The sequence below is a fragment of the Brugia malayi genome (genome assembly GCF_000002995.4).
Source record: "Brugia malayi strain FR3 genome assembly, contig: Bm_v4_ChrX_scaffold_001, whole genome shotgun sequence".
Taxonomy (NCBI): domain Eukaryota; kingdom Metazoa; phylum Nematoda; class Chromadorea; order Rhabditida; family Onchocercidae; genus Brugia; species Brugia malayi.
In genome coordinates this window covers 2176648-2187978 of record NW_025062479.1, presented here as the reverse complement: position 1 = coordinate 2187978, position 11331 = coordinate 2176648, and the positions used below count along the sequence as shown (strand labels likewise).

Sequence of the window (11331 nt, the reverse complement as noted above, 5' to 3'; positions counted from 1 at the left end):
TCATAAATATATTTATGCTAATGTTTGCAGTATTGTACAAAGTTTCATACAAAGCAACTCGACTTGTAAAAACCAAGCAAATTAACATCTGGATATCTCTTATGAATACTAAACATCATTTCTGACTGAGTGCGGTAACATTCTTGTTCCTTACATGACTTAACATTTAATGCAGGTTTTCTTTTCAGCGGAAAAACACAGACATTCTGACGTCTAATTCATGTCGTAGAAAGTTCTTATGAGAGTCTCGAGTAAATACCTTATCAAACCTAATTTAATTGTGAAATACAAGGTAGGTTATTATGCGACGAGAGTTCAAATGAAAAATATTGCTTGTTATATCATATCAACATCACTGTTCAGCAATAGAAGAAGAGGTGAAATTGTACGACAAGATGAAATTTATAAATTTCTCTTTAAAAAAAGATGTCTAAAAGATTCATGGAAATATATTAAAGCGGAATTAGATGCCACAAATTAGATGTAATATTGCCAATCCTCGTTTGATCCCAGATTTTAATAAGTGAAAAACAACTATACATGAAGAACTGTGCTAATCATATAAAAAATTTTGCATAAAATGCTAAAGTTTGGAGCTAAAGAAATTAGAAATCAGAAATTGTAATTTAACAAATTCTCTCATGGCGGGTGCACTTCCCCATATATAAAGCTAACTTTCCGCTGCACTCTCCCACTGTCGCGGATTTTAATATCACGAAACTCTAAATTACTACATGAACGTTGAAAATATGACCAAGAAATATTATACGAAATTTTGCAAATAATATTTATACCTTGAACTCTTTGTTTTCAATCTTATGTTTAGACTGTAAATATTTTATATATTGTTTACATGTTATCAGCTCCTAATTTAGTCCACCTCATTGTTGTGTCGCCACTAATTGTAAATTATCCTTGAATTTACGAGGTCAACAACTTTTGCTTAACTGATGTCCTTTGTGGCTTATCAATTAGTAAATAGATTGATTGTAACCCAAGTCAACAGCTCTTTATTTAATCATTTTATTGTAAATCATATTATTTTGTTTACGCTTGTTGCTTGCTACACAAGGAGGTCATCTTTGTTGAGAGAGGGCACTGTGTGTCTTACCAAGAACGAGGAAAGTTCAATTCTCTATCAAGTTATTGTACTATTGCTTCTGCTAATAAAGGATTTATATTCCTCTGTTATCCCACATACATCTACATCCAACGAATCTGCCCGAAATCAACAATCTCTCCCAAAACAAAAATTAAATTTCCAAATCTTTCATGACATCCACTGTGTTCCACTAAAAATACTCCTTTGACCGGGATCAGGTGCATTCTATTTTAATTGGCAGGAAAAAAAAAGTTGCACAGTGGGTTGGGTTATGCAGTGGTTGGGGAGAAGAGAGCTACGTTTGATGTGAGGGAAAAGTGGGACGCAAGTGTTTGTGGGTAAGGGCTGGATGTGTTTTTCCGGAAGTCAGTGTTGGTAAGGTAGACTTGTTGGGTAGTGATTTACGTGCTCACCCTCACGTGCAGTGAGCTTTCAGTGTCCTGTACTGGAAAGATTCTCTTTTTTCGGGATTCACGTTACACTGTAATAAGTTTCACTGCAGAATTTAATAGATGTGGGAGCTTGAAGTGCAGCATTTAACACAGTGCTGTAAGGAATATCCCGGTAGGTGGGCAGTAGTCTCAGGAAAGAATTTGATGATTTCAATTCTGGTCTGATTATTTTATAATTCTTTATTGAGTTCAAGTGAATTTAGTTGAGAAAAAAAAAATGGTGAATTGTTTGTTGTAGCGACTGCAAGGCCGGGCCTTAAAGGTGTTTCATATTTAAAAGAAATGTTTCGTAATTGCAACGAAAGAAATCATCAGTCCATATTCCGTATTGGTGTTTATTGTTCATGTTGATGTTTAATTTTTCCTTGCTCGTAGTTTCTAATTGAAAGCTGAGCCCCATATTTCGTTTAGGTCTGTACCTCTTTGATTTTTCTATTATCTTCTTTCTTAAATCTGATGTTATCTTCATAAGATTAAACAGCATGCAAAGTGGTCAGTTAATATAAGGAAAACGATGTAATGATGTAATCTAATAGATTAAAATTTTTGTCATTTGTTGATTAGACCTGTTTTTCGTAACGGTTTCTGTTGCATGTATTTTTTGAATACCTGGACTTCAATAATTTTATAAAATATACATTTTAGAACAACCTTTGGCCGAGGGAAAGTGGAGAGGAGGTGGAGGAATCAAGAAAAAAAAATAAATAAATTTAAAACAAATTTAAAAAATAAAAAAGATGGACGGGAAGAACGAAATGGGCGAGTGGAAAAGAACGACTGAACAGAAGTTTTCGCAGCCCGACGCAAATATGGTATGGAAGTGGGTGAGTTTCTTTTCTTTCACTATTACTATAATTTCTTTGTTCTATAATGGTTTCTGAGTTTTTGTTAGGTAAACATGAGCGAAAAAGCAGAAAATCCTTTAAATGACATTAAGAACGTTGAAGTAGAGCCTGTTAAAGTTCCGGAATTTAATGTTCTCTGAGAGGGAGTGAAACATGAGTTATTGTTGTTTTTCAGGTGGACCGGTTGTACATGTTCAAGGAAGGTGGAGTGGAGGTTGGCGGATTTTAAAAAATAAAATGAAAATTCAAAAAAATTAAAAGATAAGAAAAATAGAGGAAATAAAAATATAAAAAGGAAAATGAAAAAAAAAAAAAGAAATAAATAAAAAGTTATAAAAAAATGATAAGATAAAGATCTAAAAAGAAAAATGAAAAAAAAAATAATTAAAGAAGATAAAATTAAAAAAAAATTAAAAAAATTTGAAAAGAATTTGAAAAAAACAAAAACTTAAAAAGTAAAAAAAAAAGCAAGTGGATGGGTGGACAGGAAGGAGGAACAGGCGAGTGGTAATAAGTGGGATCAAATGGACACTGGTGTCTCAAGTCGATGATTGGTTTGTTTCTTTTCTTTTCTGTTCAGGTAAACGTCGACAGGAGGGTGAAGAGTTTTTTAAATTTCAAGGTTATCTAAAATTTTAAGTTCCCTAAATTTTAAAGTAATATATGAATAATGCAGCAATCATTGTTATTTTTCAAATGGATCTGTATGTAGAAGAGCGAAGGAGGGTTGGAAGTTCTCATTTATGTAAGGAAGTAAAATTAGCATGCAATTGTTTGACAATCTCATTCTAAAATTTTGCGAATCTAATTGGTCTAATTTAATTCAATTTTAGGAAATCGAGGACAAAAATTAGTGTTCTTGCTGCTTCACCGGATGTCATCATGCTTTGGTCCATACGCAAACGAATAGGATTGATCAATTGTAAAATTACGGCTGCAATCTAAGTGTTAATTTCATTGTGAATATCTTCCAGGCTAGTAGCCAAACTAATATTTGCTTGTTGTTTAAGAGGTTGTTAGCTGTATTCTACTGACTTGTTTGTTGTCTTTTTTTTTTCTGTAAAGATGCATGTTAATGCTCACTATATAAAAATTGAAGTCCATTGTACTCATTTCTTTTTTACTACTTCAACAATTGTTTCTTGTTTTATTTTATTTGCCAAATAAAACTTGTCTCAAATCCTTTGTGTTATTCTACACTGTTGACATCCTTACCTAAGCGAATATCATCTGGATCATTGAAAAGAAACACCACAGAATAATTGAATCTATTATGGTAAACCACAACTATCCTATAACGTCCAAGTATAAAACCTCTCCTAAAGAAATCAACCTGCACCAAATATTCGGCTGTACTAAACAGAAGCAATCTTAAAACAAAAATTCATACCGGCGGAAGGTGAGGAGGCCTCGAAGGATTTAAAAAAGAGTGCATCAGTAGGAAGATTTCAATTTGAATAGATTTTATTTGGTGTTTCTTGAATAGATTCGATCCGTCAAATTCGGTAAGTCAGCAACACGAACAATTGTTCGACAGAGTAAAGGTGTCAATTTATGGAAGCCATCCTTGAAATCTTCACATCAACATGTTTATGAATCACTTATGTTATATAGAATCTCTATATTCATACAACAAAAGTAACATAAGTTACCCATTCAACTGTAAAACTTATTTTTAGCACCACAATTAGACTTTCACTGCTTGCGTAAGAAAATTTTATCAGATGATATACAAGACTAGCTATAATGTAGTTAGTAAAACGCAGAAATTATAAGGCATATTTTTATATGCATTCCTGTCGACTAGTAAGGAGAAAAATATCCAAGAATATATCTCTCATTTTCTACAATTTCAAAATTTTGCACAGCAATAATCATAAGTCCTCTTCGAAGGGATTCTTGGAATCATCATGAACATCAAAAGGATTGGTAGATTGCACAGATTTTGCTGTATCTGAATTCATCGTTTTTGGAGTAAGAAAAGGATTATATATTGTTGTGCTCATTGAAATTGTTTTTTCGGATGACTGATCCTCGAACTGATTTACATTTATTTTGTTCATTGCACTAGTATCCGACTGAGGACCCTTTGACCACGGATCGAAAAGTCCGTCACCAATATACGAAGAAATGAGGGTCATACAATCGACTGATTCGTTTACCTAAAATTAAGTGTCATGTATTAGACAATCAATATAACACTACTCGATCATCCTTTTTTTTTTTTTTGTTTTGACTCATTTAACTTTCGTCTTTTTTTTTTTTTTTTTTGACTCATTTAACAAACAATGTTAGATCATAAAACATATACCTCATTCTGAAATTGAATATAAGCGCTACGTGTGGAGAAATCTTTCCCATTATCACTTTGCATCCTAAAAATCCATAAAGTTAATCAATACAACTTTATCAATGAAGTCATATTACGTAAAATCATGCATAAATTTATGAAATGATATAAAATGCTCTGTAGTCTTTCTACCACTGAAGAATCAAGTAATTGTTATTAAACCTTTCATTAAAGCTGTTTCGTATACAAGCTGGGCAATAGTCAGCCTTTTCACTATATGATTCCAGGCAGTGAGCATGGTAGGAATGTTTGCATAGGAAATGTACAGCAGGTAGTTGAAGAGAGGTGTCACATGCAGAACATTTGTTCATTTGAAAAATTTGCACTCTGCAAAACTAAACAAAATTTTCGAGTCAAATGACGTAATCAATTATTTAGATCTACAGTCGGTAAAGATATAAAGCTTTTAAAATACGAACTTGTAAGTAATACTGTCAATTTGTTCCTCAATTTCGGCCATTTTCGTCTCCTCTTCGAGAATGGCTTCTTCATCCTTCTCAACCTCAAATATTCACTTACTAATGATTAAGAAACAAAATTGTTTATTCATTTTTTAACAGCAGTTTAACAATGAACGATCCCCAAAATAATATGTATCCTTTTCCACGAAGAGCCACACTACCACCACAAAAAAAAAAAAAAAAACGGCACTGGCTAAACAAATGGATGGCTTAATACTAATAATTACAGGAAAAAAAGAAAATACAAACTACATCAGTTACCGAAATTGAATACAATTAGAATTAATATGTTACTTCAAATTCAAATTAAGATATGGAAACACTGTAGATATTATCATTTATGAAAAATATCTGAGTACCTGAGCATTTTGTTTCTCCATCCAATTGACAATATAATCTCTCACGTGACCAACACAAATTTTGTCACTTTTAGAAAGAATTTCGAGAACAACGAGTGGATGGATGCTATTCGTCGCCTCAATTCTGCAAGCAAATAAACAAACTTGATGAAAAAAGAAATTAAATTTCAGTCCGAAAAATTACACCCAACAATCTAACCGTTCAAGTAAAAATTTTATTGCGTCGGGATCTACATCCTTTCCACGAGAAGCGAATACTACTGTGTCGATCCATAGGTCACGACTGCTGAAGATAACAGTTATTGTTACTTGCTCAACTTGAAGTTGTTGCAAAAGCCAAAAAAGATTGCACAAGTTTGCTTAACTCATGAAGCTATAAAGGTCTGAAATGAGAGAAAAGAATTTAAAACAAACTTTTTTTCTTCACAAAATTCAACAATTTCTCTGAGCTTATTTTGTCGCATGTAGTATTCGATAAGTTTATCATATCTAAAAAATTTAAACTAATAGATTAAAATACCGAAAATTATTGTGCAGTTTACCTCTAGTAATCTTTACAATTCTACCTTTTCATCTTCTTATATATATAAATGATTCCAGGGATATAATTGAATAGTTGACATAATTCCAAGGATTCTTCCAAATTTTCGTCTGTGATTAATTCCATAATTTCCTCATCATGATTAGGCGTATCATGAAACGTAGTAATCAGAAATTTTTGACTAACAAATAAAAGAAAATGAAAGATAGCCATGCTGAATAATAAAAGTATTAGCAACAATCATCAATTAAAACCATATTCCCGCAATACAACCCAAACCCAATAAAGAAAAACCTCGTCACGTAGTGCCCACTGACGAAGGCGAAGCTCCAATAGTAAATTACGCAACTTTTCATTATTTTTCTTATCCTGAAAATAGAATAAACTGAATAGATAAAAGAACACAAAAAGTGCGTGCTACATAACAGGCGACATCACACCTAAACTATCTGTTAGACATGACAGTCCTTCACTGTTTGTGCATAATGTTAAAATCTTGAAATATTGTCCAATAAATTTCAGTTATTTTGAACTCAAAGCATAAGATTCAAAAACTGAATACCTTCTTTAGTGCTGTCTCTATGAATCTGGTACATTGTGTAGGTAATCCAATGAAAACCTTCATCAGAGCAAGAGAATTAATTTGACCTGAAATTTCACCACTTCGATTCCCTTTTCTTGGAGGCAAATATCATCAACGTACCCGTAAAAAACGTCAATCACCAAACTTTTAAGATAGCGATCCCATAACTTTCACTCAATTATGATAAACCGTTGCAATTAGAAAACAATAAACCAGGAAAGCGCAACAGTGTTATTTTGTACTATTATGTTATTTTATACCTTCATAATAAATAATCAAACTACCAACTGAAACATGCTTTATCTGACAACAACTTCATCGTCTCTTCAGGGCTGTTTATCAATAAGCATTTTCCGAATTTTTCCAAGCATTCCTCAATCTGAATTTGAAAAACTGTGAGTGAATTTCACTCCTCTTTCCCAGAATACTTATGAAACAACTGATACAAAATGTTCTTACTTTAATAAAAAAGAAAAGACCTGCGGAGTTTCTAGTTTAGCAATGTATTTAAGCGCAGATTTATAATCGGCTCGATCTTCAATCAAGATACTTAATAGCGCATCATGATGCTTATGCTTCGCGCAGAGATGACATGCTTCAGTTGTAAAATTTGCTGCACGCAGCACCTATGTTCCAGTTATTCAAAACTTTTTTTTGGATCATTAAACTTAAAGTTAACAATCAAGAAAGACAATGTAATGCAAAAGAACGATTCAAAATAAAAAGTGTAATTATTATTTAATCTGTGTGATTTAATGATCAAACACTTTCTTGGTTTTAAAAAAAAAACACTTAAACTCTTGCAGGTGAATACCGGTTATACATTTTACGTACTGCAATGTGTTAACGACAGAAAATTTTTTTTTTTTAACTAGTTTTTAAAATTTCAAATAATACCTGAACAGCTGTTTCAATATTGCATTCAAAATTACGGTCAATAAAATCACGAATTTTATCATGTGCTGTCAAACGAGTATAACAGTTCAATAATATGGTCGTGTGATGACTGTTTGCCTTACCTTTAGCGTGAAGTACTTCTAAATACATACACAATTCTTTTATATGAGAACCATCCAGGAACTGAAAATTATTATGCTTGAAAACACTGATTAATAAAACTATTACCTCAGTACAAACAAATAAATGCACGTAGTAAGCAATATGATACGTAAATTGTGAAACTGGGAAATTATCTGAACCAAAACCTTTTTAATAACATATGATGGTTCTAGGTATCCGACAGTTTCCGTGTACTGCTGTACTGCATTTTCAAAATCTCCACTTCTAGAATAAATCATTTAAGCAAATAAAGATAAGTTAAATTACATAACATAGCATATGGGTAATCATTCACATACCTGTACAAATAATCACCATATTTCTTATAAATTTCAGGAAGATGTTCCGAAGAAACTGAACTTCTCTTGGCAACCCTGTAATTTGCAGAACACAAAATTCCAAAATATAAAGTGAAACAAAAGGGAAAGATTAAAGAAATAATGTAGAACATCGAAGAATAACTGACCCAACAGCGAGGTCATACAAATTTTTCTTGAACAAAATATCCAATTTTGAACTAATGCTTTTTTCTGTAAGAGCTGAAAGTGTTCCATCTTGACTAAGCACCATTAACACATTATCCAACAAAAACATCCTTGAAACAGCTGGAATAGCACACGAAAATGCAACACACTGCCCTTCAGTATCATATATTGAGACAACATATGTCCATATTTCATTTGACGATCTGAAATAAATGTTAAAATTCTTTGTAATGTGTTCAGTAGTAAAAGCATTGAAATAACTTAGAAAAGATTCAGAAACTATTGAAAAAAAGCACAAGGATCACCATGAATTCAAAATTTTCTTCTCTTATTTTACGAATTAAATTCGAAAACTAACGGTATAGCAGTTGGCTGTCGTGTAAGTAATGCAACGTGGTAGTCAAATGCAATTAATTGAATTTTTTCATTGCTTCGACCAAGAGCATGGCAACGACCTTTACCGCTGTCAGGATCAGCTGTCAAACTCCGTTCTGCTTCATAGAAGTGTACCATCTATAAAATACATTATGCAGACCTTGCTAAAACATTTCTATTAAAGAAATGTAATCTGTACTTAAAAGTAGCAGAATATGAAACATATGCAACTAATATTCATTTACAATATAATTTTGTTAGACAAGTAGAAATCAAATGCATTAAGAAACCTCAGTACTACCCACAATAAGTTGATTTCGCGTTTCATTAAAACTCCAGCAGTCACGCAAACAACCTTTAGCATCGTGTACAACCTTCAAAGAGAGTCATTTACTATTCAGAAAATAAAAAATTAAAAAAGCGTTTGGTACTACTTTATATGTGTAGAAAATTTACATAATCCTAAGAAAAAACAAGAAAAATGGTTAAAACACACCTTATTTGTAACAGTTTTATTAGCAATTGAAAAAGACAATACAGATGTCGGCGTTAAACAATATAAGATACACAGATCTTGAGTAGCAGTCCACGTAAGGAAAACACCTGTTATTTCGTCGCCTGGTCCTGAACTTGAACCATTAACCACAGTAAGCCATTTGCCAGATCTAAAATTCTATTAAAAAATGATCCTTCAAAAGTCATGAAATATATGAAATATGTGCTGAATATTTTCGATGTATCTGTCTAATTCCCACAGTGATCGTGCATGCCATCCTATGATTTCAAGATAGTACAGCAGGATATATTTGTTAAATTATGTTATTATTCTTCCTGACGCGTACTTTTGTACGAAAAATGACCTAACTTTTTAAGCGGTTCATGCTTGACAATAACGCTGGAACGTAAATTTCTCCATTAAAAATTTATAAACAAATGCATAAGTTATAAAAGAGCTAAAATTCACTTTTCTTTGATATTACTTGCAGAATAAACAACGGAGGAATCAACAAAGCCAACAGCAATATGTTGTAAAGATGAGTCTAACGCTATGGCACATGCTCGCGTACTACGTCCAACACCTAACAGAGGACATACACGTATTACGCGTATACAAAATGGCGCGTCTTTCTCAATTCGATCTAATTGCCATAATTTAACTAATGAATTAATCCCTTCTTCATCTTCCTGCAAATCAGTCGTTTTTTCATTCTGTATTAACTTTATGATTTCACATCTTTATTATTTGTTACTATTTCGATAAACTGTGCAAGTTTATCCTTATTTGCAGTTCATTTTTGAATATTTTCTAGCTTTTAGCATCATACACCTTGCAAGTTTGTCATCTCTAATTTCTTTTCAGTTTTTGAAACCTTAAGTGTCATCAATTGTATATTTTTCTAAACAGCGCTCAGTGTAACTAAAACACTGCAATTAATCAATCTGAATGACAGAAACTAAGAACATCTGCAAAATGAAATGCGTTAATCCGCGGAAAGTTAACTTAATTTTTCAAATTTAAACAATTAAATTTCAACAACTTACTCCAACCGTCGCAAGAATAAGACCAGCAAGAGCTATATCGGCCAGTGAATGTTTGTGAGCAATCCAACAGTATTCTTCCAAACTGCGCGATAATTTGAATATTGCACCACATGGTTCTCCAAATACCGTGAATCCAACACCAGATACAGAACGAAATGCTTTAAGATTCTGCAAATACATCCAAAATCTAATAATCAGCAACACGTCTATCTGTATCTTCATAATGGAACTTAGACGAGTTTTTCATGAAACCGGTCATCATATATTTCCATACATTGCAAAAAAAAAAAAGAAAAAACAGAAATTGAAAAGAAACCTTTAATCCATTAAACCTGCATTTTGGATTATTCGGATCATAAACATTGTGCTTTTCAAAAAAAGTAAACTGTCGCCAACCAGTTTCCACTAAGGACATCATGCCAAGGCAAACAGATCAGATAATGCTCGTCTTGTTTAGGCTTCAGAAAAAAAGAATGTTACAACAAGTTCTCCGCAAATCTACGTGAATCCGTTACACCAACTATCGCGCATCAAAACGAAATTGTATTGTCTGTTCGAACTTCAGTACTCATTACTCTAAAGTACTTCCACGAACTGACGCATAACTGAGTGAAAAACTTGCCCTGACACAAAGTGACTTGACCTGAATGAACTCTCGACAATTAATGTCCAACTGGTACCTTCAAGTTTCAAAGAAATAATGAATGCAATAAATTAGACAACGAGGGAACTGCGAGATACGTGTATTCAGGTGGTGCGACTTGTCGCGTTATACTAGCAGTTAGACGGTCAGGGGGACGCTTTGCTGAGATTGTGTGGCGCTTATGTGGTGCGTGCGTTACGTGACTTGGGGATGGAGATCCTGTGTGGTTGTGTTTATGTGTTTTGAAATATAGAAGTTAAAGTATTATATTATCCGTACTTCTGTTATGAAATAGCATGAAAATAAATCTGAAATGCAGTAACCGTCCGTATTCACGTTGAATTAATTAATTAATTCAATTTTTTTTCTAGCTATTAATTGCACTTTCTTCATGTGATGTTGAGAATCAGAGAGCAAACGTGCATCAATTATAGTGTAACAGAGGGAGTTGGAATGCAGAAGAAATTTGGTTGAAAAATTTTCACATTTCGAATAAAAAAAAAAAAAGATGAAAGTATAATTGTAATTTACTTA

General features: G+C 32.7%; 2 protein-coding genes across 2 annotated transcripts; one reads left to right on the top strand and one right to left on the bottom strand.

Annotated features, from left to right (window-relative positions):
* Positions 1 to 2309: 2309 nt before the first annotated feature.
* Bm238 (Uncharacterized protein) lies at positions 2310 to 3344 on the top strand (the record flags this gene model as incomplete). The annotated part of the gene is made up of 4 exons (XM_043073310.1): positions 2310 to 2378; positions 2575 to 2613; positions 2868 to 2953; positions 3233 to 3344. 4 exons carry the CDS (start codon positions 2310 to 2312, stop codon positions 3342 to 3344), a joined length of 306 nt encoding a protein of 101 aa, XP_042929244.1.
* A 929-nt stretch (positions 3345 to 4273) lies between these two features.
* Bma-vps-11 (putative RING finger protein R06F6.2 in chromosome II, putative) lies at positions 4274 to 10572 on the bottom strand (the record flags this gene model as incomplete). The annotated part of the gene is made up of 22 exons (XM_043073309.1): positions 4274 to 4561; positions 4711 to 4774; positions 4912 to 5076; positions 5169 to 5251; positions 5570 to 5693; positions 5769 to 5855; positions 5984 to 6058; positions 6136 to 6242; positions 6405 to 6479; positions 6673 to 6758; positions 6982 to 7072; positions 7173 to 7319; positions 7591 to 7773; positions 7899 to 7977; positions 8052 to 8126; positions 8219 to 8440; positions 8596 to 8750; positions 8903 to 8986; positions 9109 to 9277; positions 9577 to 9797; positions 10155 to 10322; positions 10471 to 10572. The coding sequence occupies 22 exons, from the start codon at positions 10570 to 10572 to the stop codon at positions 4274 to 4276; spliced, it is 2850 nt and encodes a 949-aa protein (XP_042929243.1).
* Positions 10573 to 11331: the final 759 nt, after the last annotated feature.